Consider the following 18,660-nt stretch of genomic DNA (forward strand, 5'->3'; position numbering starts at 1 on the left):
TCTTTTTACGTTCTTAGCTTGAATTGATTAATTGGTGACACTTGAGTTATCAAACTCCCTTGTTGATTGATAATTGAAATTACTAGTTGATTTGGATCCCTCTAAAGCTAGTCTTTCCTTAGGAGTTGACTAGGACTTGAGGAATCAAATTAATTAGTCCACTTGACTTTCTTTTATTTAGTAAGGGTTAACTAAGTGGGAGTAATGAACAATTCTCATCACAATTGATAAGGGTAACTAGGATGGGATTTCCAGTTTTCATACCTTGCTAAGAGCTTTATTAGTTATTACTTTGATTCCTGCAATTTACTTTTCCCGTTCATTATTCAAAAACCCCAAAAAGATACTTTTCCATAACCAATAATAAATCATACTTCCCTGCAATTCCTTGAGAGACGACCCGAGGTTTGAATACTTCGGTTATAAATTTTATTAGGGGTTTGTTATTGTGACAACCAAAACTTTTGCACGAAAGGATTATTTGTTGGTTTAGAAGCTATACTTGCAACAAGAACTTAATTGTGAAAATTTTAGACCGCGCGAGAGTTCCGTTTGTTAGAAGGTCGCAGTTGAAAAAATTATACTGGTCATTTGTGTAGTCACTTGGGATGAGGCTGATTGTCCTTCTTATCAGAAGCATCCCCTTCAAGATTCACTAAGGATGCTGAAGTAGGTTTTGACTGTAATAATAAATGATGATGTGAGTCTTAAAAGAAAAGTAGAAATCACAATAAGTCAAAATATGAATGAAAATACTACCTTGAAAATGGGAGGTTTCACAATTTTCTACAACTTCGCAGGACCAGACCCCTAAAGAACCTCAAGAGGCCTACGATTTCTTGACAGAAGGGTGGCATTGCTAGATTTGCCCTTTCCTCGACCACCTCTTTCTTAGCTTTGGATTTTCTAGGAGCAGGTTCTTCAACAAAATCATCCCAGCTTTTTGTAAGTTTCTTTGGGTCGGGACTTATCCCAAAGATCACAGTGGGTTGAGCAACTGAAACATGGAAAATTCAAATAAGAATATAAACAATATAAAGTAAAATGGTATAAGGTAGGCTTGTGATATCTGGAGGATATTTGGTGATCCTCGTAGTACCACTTATAAAGTCATAAGTATCTCGACTTAGTTCAAGCCCCATTGAGGATATGCCCAGCGATTTGGGGTTAGTACGAGACATGAAGACACCTAGAGCACCTTCAAGAGAATCTGGCAGTCGATTCGCCAAGCCAAAAGGGGCATTAGAAAAAGAAGGAAACTTAAAATTTTTAAAGAACGCTTCTTTTTTTAGGAAAACAATCTCGATTATTTGCTTTTAGAAAGCGATCGAGACACCTATAATAGTGAGCTTCTTTCTTCATTTCCCAAACCTCTAGAGTGTCCTAAAACACCCAAGAAACCTTCTTATAATTCCATTTTACCTTGTAATATTTCTCAAATTTTTAAATTTCGACGATGTGCTTACCCTTGGTTTTTGAATAAGCAACTCTTGTCTGCAAAGGAAGAAGAACCAAATTAGAGAAATCGGGGTCAAGAATTTCACTGAGTAGAAAAATATGTTGACCCCCAATCCTCGAAGGCAGGAGTTAAAAGAAAGCACTTTGCTACATTGGCTTGATGGTATTGCTCTGACATTCTTTGATGGTTTAACTACGAAATACTATTAAACTCATCTATATTAAAAATGTCATAATGCAATATTTATACTTCAGCTTCAAGGGAGAGAGAAGAAGGAAGAAATTGGACTAACCCAAATTCTCAAGCTATAAATTGAGGAGAATACGTAACCACTTTTTTTTAGAGCCAGGGTCGATCCTTTGGGTAAGCTAATTGGGAGCAACTGAGATGTCAAGTTATAGGCCCATGGATCATTGATAATTACTTGGTCTTCAAACTTCGAACTTACAAATGAATTTAAAAAAGTGATATAATTGTCGACTCGAGTGAAAGGGCTGGTGAAATATTGGTTGCTATCTCCTGACTTGTTGATTACAAATTACAAATGTGTTGAAGAAGTGATAGAAAGCTTTTCTTGCAGACATATTTTTAAGTTTCAGCCAAGATAGAAACAATAGCTGAATACCATTCAGGAAAGGTTTGGGTACTTTCTGGGGAGAAGACAGAGAAAGTTGTAGTTCAAAAACTGCCTTCAACTAAAGGTTGACTACCCATAGAAGCCCAAATGGGTTGATAGAGGATTTATCTCGACGTATCTCAGCAATCACTAGGGATAGAGACTCATAAAGTTGACCGATGATGAGATCTAGCAGGTCAACATATTTTTTGGAGTAGAGCATGATGGCTAATGAAAGATAGTTATTCTTCTGAATTTGAATAGATTTAGGGAAAAAGACAAAGTCATTTAGCTAAATCAGGAAAAATGCCACATTTTCAAATTTAGTGATGGGTTCACTTTTCAAACCTATATTGTTATGAATAAAGGTTGACACAACATAAGACTAGAAATTAATGTCTAAGTTTTCTTCCAACATAGGAAGGTCAGTGACCCAAGAAACAGCTTCCCCATTAGTGGGATCCAGTTAAGACAGAAACTTCCATAAAGGTTGGACCCATCATGCTGTATAAAAAATGAATTTGTTGGTCGAAGGACACCAAACGTAAAGACTAGAGCCTAGCAAAGGTGCGATATAGGATATGTTGAAGGTGGCTAACTTTAGGGCTTGTCAAATGCCTATTGCATGCCAAAGGTTTTTATAAGATGATTCTAATTTAGACATCCAAGCAGCAAACATGGTTCTTGACTCTTTAGGAAGTGAAGTTCTAAAAACTCGACTACCAAAATAAATAGCTTTAATTTGACTCCTTTACAAAATATAAGAGGAAGACGGTTAGAGGAAGACGATTGAAGAAGTAGGAAATAATGAACTAATCAAGTCTAGTTAATCTCAAGTAGAAAGAGGACCTAGGAATGCATAAGTTGTGTCATTGCCTGAAAAGGAAAAAATACCTGGCTACGCCACAACTCAGTGGTTTCAATGGCAGGATTTAAAGCCCTAAGTGTTCCATTTTGATTATAAAACTAATTAGCAAAGACCACTATAGTAAGGGGAGCAATTTATTCAACATCATCATCATGTCCTTGCACAACACTAGTAATCTTCAGTGGCCTTGACAATAGTGGCTTCAGTAGTGGTAGCCACAGAAGAAGTAGTTGCAGCAGCAGAGATAAAAGGAGCCATTAGTTGGGAAGATGATGCAACTACAGTAGAGGCAAAGGAGAGCATCAACATTATGAGATGGAGAAGTCATAGAGAAAGGTAGTAAAAGAAGAGGAAGGTTTCTCACGGAGTAAAAGGGAAGAAATGAATAAGAATATGAATTTAAAAAAGTAGAAGTGAAGAAGAGGAAGGTTTCTCACATAGAAGAAAGGAAGAAATGAGTAAGAATATGAGTTTAAAAAAGTAGAAGTAAAAAATGATGAGAGAAAAAGGAGAAGCGCTTTATACTAGTCCATTGAAGAAAATGTTATGTTTTTCAAAGAGAATAAAGCGCGAAGGCATTAATTTTTTTAGAAACGTCTTTTCAAATTTTAGAATTTGAAAAGGTGGCACATGTCATGCGCATACATAAAGCGTATAAAAAACTTCTCATTTTTCTTCAAAATTGATGTTTCAAGGAAAAATTTGTTAGCACAAACTTTGATTTCGACTAGAAATGGAGGTGTCGACATCAATGATGGGTTTCAATGATGAGTTGTTTAGTCTTGTAAATAATGAGCAAGATACAAATTTGACCAAGTGAGGGGAGTCGAGAAGAAAAGGATATGTGTTTCAAAAAGTTTATCCAATTGCCACTAACGTGGGACACTATTACTTGGCTCTCAAAGTGGTAGGAACATGGGAAGTTGACTTTAGTGAGCAAGTAAAACAAGAACGTGAGTAAAGTTGACAACTGTCAGAAAAAGTTCAGCAAAACAAATATTTCTTCTCTATAAATAGGAAAATTAAGATATTGCAAAGAGACTTCCATTCAACACCACAAAGTCATATCAAAGCTCTGCAAAGTTCCCAATCACATTAATGCAACGAAAGATCGTAGAGTGCAAGTACATGTGAGTGTTAAGAGTCAGTTCATGTTTGTTTACTTCTTGTGTATTTCCTTTCCAATTCATTTCTTTGATTTGATTATTAGTTATGTTCATCATTTTATTTATGTTTAAGCAATTTCTTTTCTTCTTTCTAGACCGTTTTAATTACTCTTGTATTGATTTCATTTTCATCTTTGGTTTTGTTAAACATCTTTTTGTACAAATTGATTATCATTAATGCAAGAATTCCATTATTCAACTATTTGCAAAGCTAATTTTGACATTAAAATCGATTAGTTTTGGGTCCAGCCCACCTTTTTAGAGGAGTCATGTCTGCTCCCAGAATTGAGATCAGTGATATAAGCTTGATTGACACTTGTATCGAAGTTGAACAAAAATCAAGCAAAACATAGCATTGGTTGTCCTAGGATCAAGCTCTGCTAAGGGAGGTAAACTCTCTGAGTTATAGATTGCATGAATGTGTTGTTGCTTGGATTTCTTTGGGGGATTTGTTTTGAAGCATGCATTATAGCATTGCCTGGCCTATTTCTGGTCAGCGTGGATCGTGACGACTTTGTTATCCTGTATACAAAACTTAACACAGAGATGTACAAGAGAAATAATTGTACCAAATCTGTTCAAATAAGGACTCTCTAAAATGACATTATATGGGCTTTGACTATTCACAACTAATTATTTAATATCTAGGGTTTTACAGTTAGGGTATTCACCTAGGGTTGTTTTCAGAACGTGATCACCTGAGAAACCTACTAACTTTCTAGTCGATGGTTGTAGGGCTTTGCCACTTAGCTTCATTTTTTTATATGTAGAATAGAACAACACGTCCGCACTACTTCCTAGGTTTAATTAAAAGGACTTTTTTCACCAACAGCTCGCCGACCTGAAGTGATATAACTACAGGTCTGAAGTCTGAAGATTTGAATGTGATCTCTGAGATATTCACGTTGGTGGTTAAGTTTGGTTTGGACTCAGTCACTGACATCCCTATACGACCTCTTTCTGGCAGAGTTACTACATCTTCCACCTGCGAAACCACTAGAAATATAGTTAATAATGCAACGAGGTCAATTAGGATTTTTGTTTACCTTTTTTCCTTTGTCTCTATAATTGTCATTCGACTTCGAATATTGGCCGAGGTCTATTATGTTTCGTCTCTGTCCTTGACTATCAATGTATTTGTCTAATAGGCCTTGACGAGCTAGCTTCTCAAGGAGATCCTTTGCTATGACACAGTCGTCTGTGGTATGGCCATACTTCTAGTGAAAAGTACAGTACTTAGATTTGTCCATATATCATTGACCTTGATAGGTTCCCGCTTTGTTTGGTGGTTTGATTAATTTGGAATGAAAGATATCTTTAATGATGTCTTCTCTTTTGGTGTTGAACGGAGTGTACATGTCGAAGTTTGGTGTCAGTTTGAATGGCTTTTGGTCTGCCTTATTGTTTGATTGTTTGTTTCGTTAGTTATTCTCTTTGTTAGAGTTAGGTTTTTCTGCTTTTCAGATTTGTCAGAGTTCTTCTATTTCAATTTGACTTGTCCTTTCTCTGAACTCAGCTAGCATCTTTGGTTTTGTCACATCTATGGTTTCTTGGAATTTTCCAAGACAGAATCCACTCTTCAACGCATGCAGGTGAACATCTGGGTTGAGGTTAGGTATTTTCATAGCAGCCTTAGCAAACCTTGTCATATAATCTTTAAGGCTTTCATGTTGTCCTAGTTTTATGGTGTTGAGGTAGCCTGAGTCATGCACATAAATCTTAGCTTTAAAGCTTCAAAATTGTTGATCAAAAGGTCGACTAACTCGTCAAAGCTCGATATAGAACCTACAGGTAAACCAGAAAACCATATCAAGGTAGCACCGTCTAGGAAAGTGGAAAATGTGTGGCAAAGTATGGGATCAGATGCACCGTTCATAAACATCATTGAATAAAACTTGGTGACATGGATGTTTGAAGGTTGTAGAAGGCTTAGAGAAGGGGGGTTGAATCTATGACCTTCTTTAAGTTACTGAATTAACCCTTTAAAGCAAACTTGCAATTATGATTCTGTTTGAACCCAGCAGCGGAAATTTATGAGACAATTTTGCTTTGTCTCATGAATATTAGAAAACAGAACAGAGCAAGGAAGAGAGAAGCTGATACCATCATGTATCCTGGTTTGGTTGCCCTTGTGCAATGCAACCTACGTCCAGTCTCCACCACAACAGTGGTAGAATTTCCACTATAGTTAAAGTATTACATACACCAATTCCACAGGATTGACACAATCCTTTCACACTCAAGTTTAACCTAACTTGACTTGGTTATGCTAATACCTAACTCTTCCTTTTAGTACTAACCCAACTAAGAAAGGGGTACCTCACAGGTACAAGATACAAGACACACACTTAACCTAAAGAAATCTGAAAATAACTCTAGACTTTTCTCTCAAGTGTATCACTCAGCCTCTTTCAACTCATTGGCTTTTACTTGAGCTCTCTCAATATGCCTTTTCACTCAAGAAATTATAGAAAGATAAACATTGAAAAGTAAATTACAATCTACTAAACATGAAGGAGATTGACTCTACAACAGCCTCTTTGCTATGTGATAAACCAGATTTGCTAGCCTCTGATTCAGTTCTTCATTCTGGCAGAATGCTCCTTTGACTAGGAAGCACTATCCAAGTAGATGAACTTCTTCAGAGAGCTCTTCTCAGAACAAACACCTCAAGAACACTGGTTATCTCTCCTTATCTTTCTGAATGAACAAAAATCTTCTTTTATCTCCTTGCATGTTGCTGGGTTACTCTCCCTAGGTCAACTTCTTGAGCCTTGTGCTTCACCAACCTACCATATCACTTTTTTCCATTAATACTCAGAATAGAAACTTTTGTTCTAACCTCCTCTTGTTGACCGAAAGCCATAGGAAAGCAGAAACAGATATCCTCAATGGTAAACCCAGATCCTAGCTATTGAGAAGCTATTTGGTCCCCAAGACTCACTTGTGATTGTAGATGCACAACAGTGAAGAACAGACAACATCTTTCCTATGTATTCCAATATGGAGTGGCAGAGAGTTGAAGATGAAGAGAAAAAAATAAGATGCATGTAGAAGGAAATAAAATCACCTTTAGCTTCTGACTTCTTCTTAATACAGATTGATATAGGTGATTAGACTTCTACCATTTGCTTAACCTTCTCTTTCTTACTTCTTTGGTGAATAGCTTAGGGAAGAAGCTCTCTCTCACTTTTCTGATTTCTGACCAAAACACAAAAGTGAACGTTGCTTTTGGTGTGAGAGCAAATTGGAGGAATTTGCTACTAATGAGCTTGGATCGGGTTTGATTTGCTTGACCCGTCTGATTCCTTGCTTTGTATTTCTTTGGGTTTCTATTTATTTGTAGTCCACCAGCCTTATTTTAATTTCATCCAATTTGGGCTGTAGCTGAATATTGAATTTGTGGCCTGCATCACATCAACCAAAATAATCAAAACTAATTAGTTAATTTGCCCAATAAATTATCATCATTAATTAAATAAGTTAATTTCTTAACTCAACAATCTCTCCATTGATGACAAACATAATTAAAACAATGATCAAAGGAAAAAATTATTTAAGTTAAGAAACTTCCCTTTGAATGATGTTACTTGCTTTTATGTTGCTCCCCCTTTCCTTTTCAAGAGTAGTTCCCCATGGATTTATGCTCTCCCTTTTTGTTCCTGTTTATATTATACTTATAGAGAGCACAATAAAGAGCTACACAGCTTCATCTTGACTAAGGAAGTTTAAACAATCAGTACCACAAATTCAGTCCAATGCTGAACATATCATGTCAGCAACCAAAACAAAACATCAAGTTTAGTCAGAAAATTTCAAATCAATTTTTCATGCCCAAACCATTGTGGTACCTGCAAATAAATAACATAAAAAAATAGTAGCAGCAATCAAAAGATCATAATTAAAATCACAAATTTACATGTTAATGCTACTTCTGCTATTTATCATGCTATTTACTCCCCCTTTTGTCATCAAGGGCGGACAATAAGCAAGATCAATAAAACAGCACCTTAAATCCTGCAAGAAAGTGTTAGAGCACAGTCCAAAATATCAAATAAATTAGAATTAAGTGCAGCAGTTGTTAAGGTATTACAGTCATCCGAAAATAACAAACATAAGTTTCAAAGTATCAAAAGAGACAGTTTTTATGAGACAAAAAGGAGCAGACATCAGCAGCTTCATGAGACAATCCTAGGCATCTGAACCATTTCCCTCTGAATCAGCTTCTTCTTTAGCATCAGTGGCATGATCTTCATCTTGTTGAAGATTGTCAATGAACTTCATAAATACATCCACTCTATCCCTTGATTTCCGGAGGAAATTCTCATGCTTGCTTGCTAGCTTCCGTTGTTCCTTACTCATTGCAATCACGTGATTGGATTGGAAGACAAACTCTTGGACCACATCCCTGACAACATTAAACAGAGCAGATTTCTGTCCAGTGGATATAGAAGTGCCTTCAGTGGAAGGTGGAGGAGATTCCTCAGGAATGAACTCATCATCTTCATTATCTAGAACCACTCTCTCAGATCGAGTGGGTCCTTTTTGCTGTTTCACTGCACCACCTCCCTTTAGATATGAATGTCTATTTTCATAATTTTCATTGGACAAGTCAACACCAAAATGCTCAAAAATGCAAGTTAGAAACATGCATAAGGAAGTGCTTTGTCTTTCTCACTTCTAACAGAGTCAAACATGTATCTAACCATCAAATAAGCAAATGAAATTTCTATTTTGGTGAGAAGGGCATATAAAACAAGAGTGTCAGTGTAAGAAACCCTTTGATATGAACCACTTTGAGGAAGTATGATGTGGTTGACAATTTGGTGCAACTAAGCACGTTCATATCCTAGGACTTTGTGAGTGGGTGTAATGCCATCAATTAAGGAAACATGTTCACAAATATGAGCCAAAGCATCATTGAAAGAAATTCCAACTCCTTCATCCCACTTAACAGAAGCATAAGCGCAAGGCCCAACATCAGTATATTTCAAAGAATCACTAATTGTTTCATCATTTAAAATAATGTCTCTGCCCTTAACATAAGAATAAACACTGCCCTCATAATATGTCATGTTAGCATAAAACTCTTTGACCAACAGAGGGTAAATAGGCTTTTTGATGTAAAAAGATGATTCCAGTCCAAAAATTTCAAATTTTCAACAAAAGGAAAGCCTTTCTTTTTCAAAGTTGGTAAATCAGCAAGAAAAGAGGGACACAGGATACGGTACTTAATAACTCCTTCATAAAAGTCATTATTCATGGCAGACTTAAATCTATATAGAGTTATAGTTGGAGTGAGATATCATGAAATGGGATTTATGAGAAAAAGGATCAATGTCTGGTTCTCTAACAGATTTGAGAGGGAGACGAGGTTTTCCTCTTTGTGAACGCAAAGGAACAGACCTTGTCTTAGGTTGAGTGGGCTCAGATGGGGTTTTAGTCGCAGCTAGTCGTTTCCCCTTTGAAGAACTAGGCTTCGACGACCCAGGTTTGGATGGAAGTTCCTTCGGTGGTGGAGGCGTCGACTTGGCTGAAGGAGGAAACCTAGAAGGATTTTTAGTGTGAGCCATTGGATCACACCGAGGAGGTGAGGTAGGAGGAGAAGGAGACGGAGTGAATGTTCGCTCCTGAGAACGGGTTGAGGGTCTTGGCTTTGCTGGAAGCTTATGAATCTTTTCACGATGTGGCTCTTTTGAAATAACTTTCTTCCTCATTTGGTTGGTTTTTTAATTTTGAAGGAAGAGAAGCAGTAAAGGTAGTGGGGAGAAACCGAAGGGTTAGAGGAGTTATGGAGGGAGAAGAAAGAGTTTTTTTCACGAGGAGGCCTTTTAGCAATGGTTTTCTTCCTCATTTGGTAATATTTAGGCTTTTGAGGGAAGAGAAGCAGTAAAGAGAGTGGGAAGAAACTGAAGGGTTTGAGGAGAAGTTATGCAGGGAAGAGAGAGAGTGTTGGTAACCGTATCCAAAAGAAAGTTTCTCAAACCATGCAACTGCATCACCTTCAGATTTGACTTGAAGGGACTTGACATCACAAAAAGAAGGATTTTATTTTATTTTAAAAAATAAAATGAAAATTAATTTTGAAATTTGAAATCTTTTTGGACTTCACAAAAAGAAATAAACCAAAGCAAACAGGCCAACAAAAGCAAAACAAAACAAAAAAATCATTCATATTGGGCTCAGAGATGGTTGGATTTAAGAAAACACATTGGACCACTCCAGATCTGATTTTGAGGTTGGCCCAAATAAATCTGCACGTGCAACAAGTTCAGAACACGCTGATTGAGGGGAACATTCTTCACTTGCCCAGAATTGTCTCATACCTGTTTATGAGACAAAAACTCTAACAAACACATCAGCAACTTTCAAACAAAGAATCATAGCTTAAAATTCCAAGGCTAGTTCTAAGCATGCAGAATCTGTTCTCAGCTAGTGGTTTAGTAAAAATATCTGCTAATTGTTCCTCAGATTTAACAAATTGAATGCTAATATCCCCCTTTTGAACATGTTCTCTAATTGAGTGAAATTTCACTTTAATATGTTTAGTCCTAGAGTGCAAAACTGGATTTTTAGAGATATTAATGGCACTCATATTATCACATAATAAGAGAATATTTTCAGCATTTAATTTGTAATCTGCAAGCTGTGTTTTTAACCACATGAGCTGAGAACAACATGAAGAAGCAGCTATATACTCAGCCTCTGCAGTGGATAAAGCCACTGTTGGCTGCTTCTTACTTGACCAAACATTCAAGGACTTTTCAAGGAAGCAACATAAGCCTGATGTGCTCCTTCTATCAACTCTCGGCAAAATCTGCATCACAATAACCAACTGCAGAAAAATCAGCAATCTTAGGATACCAAAGACCAAAATTGGATGTGCCATGAACATATCTAATGATCCTCTTAACTGCAGAAAGATGAGACTCTTTTGGTTTAGATTGGAATCTTGAATACATTCTAACACTTTGAACAATATCGGGTCTAGAGGAAGTTAAGTACATAAGAGAACCAATCATTCTTCTATACCTAGTCTCATCAACATCTTTCTCAGTTTCTCCCTTATCTAATTTTGAATTAGGGTGCATGGGAGTTTCCATAGGTTTGGCATTTTCCATACCAAATTTCTTAACTAGTTTCTTGGCATACTTCTCTTGATGAATGAAAATACCTTTTTCAGTTTGTTTAATTTGTAGCCCAAGAAAAAAATTAAGTTCACCCATCATACTCATGTCAAATTCACCTGTCATGAGTTTTCTAAATTCAGTACAAAGGGATTCATTGGCTGATCCAAAAATAATGTCATAAACACATATTTGGACTAGAATGAAAGAATCATTAGAATTCTTGATAAATAGAGTAGTGTCTGTGGTGCCTCTTTGAAAACTATTTTTCAAAAAAAAAAAGAGCTAAGTCTCTCATACCAAGCTCTAGGAGCTTGTCTTAAACCATAGAGAGCTTTTTGATCATTTGAAAACATGGTTAGAAAGCTCTTTATTTTCAAAACCAGGTGGTTGCTCCACATTCACTTCTCTATCTATCACACCATTCAAAAATGCATATTTCACATCCATTTGATATTATTTAAAACCACAAAATGCAAAATAAGCTAAGAGAAGTCTTATGGCTTCCATTCGGCCAACAGGGGCAAAGGATTCATCAAAGTCTATTCTTTCTTCTTGGTCTTATCCTTGTGCCACTAGCCTTGCTTTGTTCCTTGCAATGCTACCATCCTCTCCTAGCTTGTTCCGAAATATCCACTTGGTGCCGATCACTTTCTTTCCATTCGACCTTGGAACCAATGTCCATACTTGGTTTTTCTCAAATTCAAGAAGCTCATCTTCTATTGCCTTAACCCAGGAAGGGTCATCAAGAGCTTCCTTGACATTGTGAGGCTCCATTTGGGAGAGAAGGGCTATGTTTTTCCCTTCACTTTCCTTTCTAGTTGAAGACCGAGTTCTAACCCCATGAGAGACGTCCCCAATAACAAATTTCTCAGGATAATTCTTCAAGAATCTCCATTCACGAGGTCTGGTGGACTTGGAGGAAGATTCAGTTACCAAGGAATTCTAGGAACTGCTGGTTTCAGGATTTTCTTCAGATTCATGAGACAAAATGGAATTGTCTCTTGAATTTTCAGCAACTGCAGTTTCTGGTTCAGTTTGTCCATAATTTTTTTTCATGATTTTGAGCAGTTTCATTGTCCTTTTGAGCTTGATTCTCTGCATCACAGTCTTCCAAAACACTTTGCACCAAGTTAGTATCACAAAATGTAACATGTATGGACTCCTCAATTATCCTAGCATCTTGATGATAAACCCTATATGCTTTACTAGTTGTGGAATAATATCCTACAAACAAACACTCATACGCCTTTGGATCAAATTTCCCCAAATTATCTTTGTTATTAAGAACAAAGCATTTGCATCCAAAGCTGTGCAAGTAGTCCAAGTTTAGTGGGTAACCTTTCCAAAGTTCATAAGGAGTTTTCTTCAAAAATTTTCTTATGATGGTTCTATTCAAAATGTGGCAAGCCGTGTTAACCGCTTCAACCCAAAGGAACTTTGGAACATTGCTCTCACAAAGCATAGCTCTTGTCATTTCTTGTATGCTTCTATTTCTTCTTTCCACAACACCATTTTGTTGTGGTGTTCTTGGACAAGAGAAGTTGTGAGATATTACAAATTCCTCACAAAAGGATTCAAACAAATGGTTTTCAAATTCAGTTCCATGATCACTTCTTATAGAAGAGATCTTTAAATCCTTTTCATTTTGAATTTTCTTGTAAAAAGGTTCAAAGGCCAAAAAGGCTTCATTCTTGTGTGCAAGAAATAAAACCCAACCAAACCTAGTATAGTCATCCACAATCACCAAACCATAATATTTACCACCTAGGCTTTGAGTCCTTGTTGGACCAAATAAATCAATATGTAGCAATTCAAGTGGCCATTTAGTAGAGATGTCTTCCTTTAACTTAAATGAACTTTTTGTTTGTTTTTTCATTTGGCAAGCATCACAAGTGATGTCGTTGTCAAACCTTATCAAAGGAAGACCTCTTACTAAACCTTTCTTTACAAGTTTGTTTATTTGAAACATACTTGCATGACCCATTCTTTTGTGCCATAGCCACTTTTCAGATTCTTTAGAATGAAAATAGGCTACATTTTGATCCTTTAATTCATCAAGGGTAAGTCCATACACATTATTGCAACGCTTAGCAACAAAGAGCACTTCATTAGTCTTTTCATTTACAACACAGCATTCAAGTCTCTTGAAAGTCACTAAATATCCTAAGTCACACAGCTGACTTATACTCAAAAGATTGTGCTTCAAGCCACATACCAAAAATACATCATCAATGAAAGTAGAGTGTTCATTACCTACTTTTCCAACAGCAATTATTTTACCTTTACCATCATCTCCAAAGGTCACAAAACCTCCATCATACTTGTTTAGTTTGATGAAGTAAGTTGACCTTCCAGTCATGTGCCTTGAGCATCCACTATCCAAGTACCACATATCCTTTTTGTTCTTGGATGCTAGGCAAATCTGCATGAAAAACTTCAAGTAACCTTAGGTATCCATATTAATTTGGATCCTTTGAAGTTAATCCATCTTTGGTTGCCCAAGTGCATTGAAATCACACACAACATTGTAAATTTGGTTTTCTACAATTCTTTTTTCAATGAAGCATTGTGAATATGAATGACCAAATTTTTTGTAATTAAAACAATGATTTCCTGATGCATGTTGCTGAAATTGAGATGAGTTACTATGCTGGAAATGATTAAATGACTGAAATTTTCTGGTTTTTGGAAGAGGTGCATTTCTTTTGACAAACTGATTTTTGTTAAAATTGTTCCTCTTTTCAAAAGCATTTTCACCAGAATTTTTGAGAACTTTTGGACTTTTCGAATATAAGGTTTTGTTGTAAAATAATGGTTTCTTGAAAGCAACCTCATTTTTCAAAATGTACCCCAAACCTGACCTAATAGAAGTAGGTTCGATTCTTGGTGAAGGCTCAGTTTCACTTGTGTAAACTTCATCAAATTTCTCCTCAAATGTGGGAACATATCCAATATCAGATTTGTTAGAAGTGGATTTAGTATTTGATGAAGAAGCCACAAATTTCATAGAGGAATCATTAAAAACTGCACTTTCCTTGGTTATATTTAACCTAAACCAGATTTTTCAAACTATGGTCTTTGGCTTGCAAGTAATTTGTCCAAGTTACTAGAACTTTGAGCAAATTTGGCTAAGTCACCATTTAGTTTTTTAATCATATCATTTAATCTTTCATTTTCAATAATTAACTCTTGAGAAGGATCCACAATGTGCTTTCCTTTTAATTTTTCAAGTTCAGATTTTAGAAATCTGTTTTTTTCAATAATGTCCAAAGCACATTCAGTTTTCTTCACTTTTTCTTTTAAAAAATCATTTTTAGCTTTTAATACATCTTTTTCATATCTGCATTCATTGTACTTATCTAGTAGTTTTGAGGTGTTTAGAGTAAGATCATCAATGATGGCATGTAAATCATCTATAGACAAGTCATAGTAATTTACCTCATCAAGATTATTATTTCCAGCCATGAAACAATCTTTATCTTCACCTTTAGAATCTTCTTTCTCATTGGAGTCGTTCTCAAGATCCTCCCAAGATGCCATGAGCACTCTCTTCTTTTCTTTCTTTCCTTTGTCCTCCTTCTTGAGTTTTGGACAGTTTAGCTTGAAGTGTCCAGCCTCCTTGCAATGATGACACGTCACCTTGCTCAAGTCCATTTTGTGTTCCTTTGAGCTTGAACCATTATACTTGCCCTTGTTCTTCATCATCCTTCTAAATCTCCTAACAAAAAACATAAACTCATCATCTGAAATACCATCACTAGACTCACTCTCTTTTGATTCTATTTTTGACTTGAGAGCTATTCCATTTTTCTTTGAGTCTGGGTTTGTGTGTGTGGTTTCATAGGCAAGGAGTTTTCCTCTCAACTCATCATAGGTTATAGGGCTCAGGTTATTGCTCTCGACTAGGACAGTGGCAGTGGTTTCCCATTCTTTTGTGAGGCTTCTAACGAGTTTTCTCACTAGGGTTTGTTTTGAGTAGTTTGTACCCATAGCATCAAGGTTGTTGATTATGATTGAGAATCTCTCAAACACTTCATCAATGCTTTCTCCATCCTTCATATTAAACATCTTGTACTCTTTTTGCAGCATATCAATCCTCGTTTCTTTGACCTGTTTAGTGCCTTCATATGTAACCAAGAGTTTTTCCCAGATTTCTTTGGCTGTCTTGCATCTAGACACCTTTCGATACTCTTCAAAGCTGATAGCACCGTGAAGTAGGTTGATGGCTTTAGCATTCAGCTCCATCTTCTTCTTATTGTCTTCATTCCACTCAGCTTCTTCTTTTGAAGTCACTACTCGATCAGCACTTGTTTTTGTTGGAATCTTGGGACCGCTTCAACAATCTTCCAAATGTTGTAGTCAACGGATTGGATGAAGATCCTCATCCTCTCTTTCCAGTAGGCATAGTTCTTTCTGTTGAAGAAAGGAGGCTGGTTGTTTGACTGGCCTTCAGTGAGGGTGTAGGCAACTATGCTTGTGCCCAAGTTGTTCGCCATTGGATCTTTGCTCCAAGCGGTGAAGCTTGATTCTTGAGACCAAAGTTCTGGATACCAATTGAAGGTTGTAGAAGGCTTAGAGAAGAGGGGATTGAATCTATGACCTTCTTTAAGTTACTGAATTAACCCTTTAAAGCAAACTTGTAATTCTGATTCTGTTTGAACTTAGCAGCAAAAATTTATGAGACAATTTTGTTTTGTCTCATGAATATCAGAAAACAGAACAGAGCAGGAAAGAGAGAAGCTGACACCATCATGTATCCTGGTTCGGTTGCCCTTGTGCAATGCAACCTACGTCCAGTCTCCACCACAACAGTGGTGGAATTTCCACTATAGTTAAAGTATTACATACACCAATTCCACAGGATTGACACAATCCTTTCACACTCAAGTTTAACCTAACTTGACTTGGTTATGCTAATACCTAACTCTTTCTCTTAGTGCTAACCCAACTAAGAAAGGGGTACCTCACAGGTACAAGATACAGGACACATACTTAACCTAAAGAAATCTGAAAATAACTCTAGACTTTTCTCTCAAGTGTATCACTCAGCCTCTTTCAACTCATTGGCTTTTACTTGAGCTCTCTCAATATGTCTTTTCACTCAATAAACTACAGAAAGATAAACATTGAAAAGTAAATTACAATCTTCTAAACATGAATGGGATTAACTCTACAACAGCCTCTTTGCTATGTGATAAACCAGATTTGCTAGCCTCTGATTCATTTCTTCATTCTGGCGAAATGCTCCTTTGACTAGGAAGCACTGTCCAAGTAGATGAAGAAATGAATCAACAAAAATCTTCTTTTATCTCCTTGCATGTTGCTGGGTTGCTCTCCCTAGGTCAACTTCTTGAGCCTTGTGCTTCACCAACCCACCATCTTACTTTTTCCCATTAATACTCAGAATAGAAACTTTTGTTCTGACCTCCTCTTGTTGACCGAAAGCCATAGGAAAGCAAAAATAGATATTCTCAATGGTAAATCCAGATCCTGGCCATTGAGAAGCTACTTGGTCCCCAAAATTTACTTGTGACCGTAGATGCACAGCAGTGAAGAACAGACAACATCTTTCTCATGTATCCCAATATGGAGTGATAGAGAGTTGAAGATGAAGAGAAGAAAATGAGATACATGTAGAAGGACATAAAATCACCTTTAGCTTCTGACTTCTTCTTAATACAGATTGATGTGGGTGATTAGACTTCTACCATTTGCTTAACTTTCTCTTTCTTACTTCTTTGGAGAAAAAGCTTAGGGAAGAAGCTCTCCCTCACTTTTCTGATTTCTGACCAAAACACAAAAGTGAACGTTGCTTTTGGTGTGAGAGCAAATTGGAGGAATTTGCTACTAATGGGCTTGGATCGGGTTTGATTTGCTTGACCCGTCTGATTCCTTGCTTTGTATTTCTTTGGGCTTCTATTTATTTGTAATCCACCAGCCTTGTTTTAATTTTATCCAATTTGGGCTGCAGCTGAATATTGAATTTGTGGCCTGCATCACATCAACCAAAATAATCAAAACTAATTAGTTAATTTGCCCAATAAATTAATGTTTGTCATCATTAATTAAATAAGTTAATTTCTTAACTTAACAATGTTGGATCACCAATTCTTTCATATGGTTTCAGTGTTATTGGCAGAGTGAAATTTTTTGGCATTTGAAAGTTCATGATATCTTTTGAAAACAGATTGGTCCTCTTCACTGTCGTCTTTGGGGTGATTACCACTACGGCTTTGGCCTCTGAGGTATGTCGTCGTCATCATCGTCGTTCCTAGGACTTTTTTGCTCTTCCTCCTTACTTCGAGTGTTTGCTTTTGGTTTAATAAGTCGGCCATTTGTTGGTTTTCAGCCCGTAGAGACTCATTAATAGCTAATAGCTTAGCTTCGGTATAAGGAGGAGGAAGAGGATTATTTTGCTCTTCCGCTATTGATTATGACCTGCACAAAAGAGGTAATTAAAAATAGGGTAGAGAGATGATTGTGGGGTTAGTTTAAAACTTCGGCCTCACGGTGGACACCAAATGTTCCTATGTAGTATCCTTGGGAGAGGTATAACTCGTCCAATCCAAGGTTGAATTTGCTTTTGCCCAGGCTGGATGAGATATATAGGTCTCCAAAGAACGGCGACAGTGAATACCTACAAAGGCACCCAGTCAAAAAAAGAATTAAATGAGTACAATGCAATTTAGAGTGAATAATGTACCTTATTATCATTAAGATTTTTTCTTTTATAAACTTTTAGTTTGAATGTGCTATGGTACCGTTACTTAATTGATCTATTTTTTAAGTGATTTTAGAGATTCTTTTTAAAGATGTGTTATCTTTAATAACAGAATTATGCATGTGGCTGTTGATTTTCAAATTTATAAGAAGCTTTGTGACCAAGTTATAGCTAACGGAACAGTGCCAAAAGAAAAAAAAAACAAAAACTATATATTTTTCATGGATCTGTGTAATCAATATTTTAATAGAGAAGATGCTAAAGTAATGATTTCAGATATAATTGCGTTAAGTGTCTTCCATTAATAAGTATCCAGAAGCAACCAACCACTACGACCTGCTGCTATAAAATAGTGCCTACTAAGTATCAGCCGCAGTCACTCGGGGCGGCAACGAAGAAAGTTATGTGACGACTCACCACTGCACTAAAGAGCCACTTATCCATTAATATAGTTATACAAATGTCTTATCTCCTATCTTATATAATTTGTTTGGTATATATGATTGATTATTTTTCTAAGGAATCTCTTACGCAACAAACAAATAATGCAAGCATTAATGTAATTTATAATATAAGTTTCACTTTGCAATAATCCAATTAGGTCAGAAATGAATACTTTTAATTTTTTACTCACATTTTTTTTATTTTTACTCAAGAAATGTAGGGTAAAATATACCATTTGAAAAGAGAGAGAAGAGGG

General features: G+C 36.4%; 1 protein-coding gene across 1 annotated transcript; it reads right to left on the reverse strand.

The window, feature by feature from the left end:
* LOC107632953 (extensin-like) lies at nucleotides 9,386-9,826 on the reverse strand. The gene has a single exon (XM_016336595.1). The coding sequence runs from the start codon at nucleotides 9,824-9,826 to the stop codon at nucleotides 9,386-9,388; it is 441 nt and encodes a 146-aa protein (XP_016192081.1).

This window comes from Arachis ipaensis, chromosome B03 (genome assembly GCF_000816755.2).
Source record: "Arachis ipaensis cultivar K30076 chromosome B03, Araip1.1, whole genome shotgun sequence".
Lineage (NCBI taxonomy): Eukaryota > Viridiplantae > Streptophyta > Magnoliopsida > Fabales > Fabaceae > Arachis > Arachis ipaensis.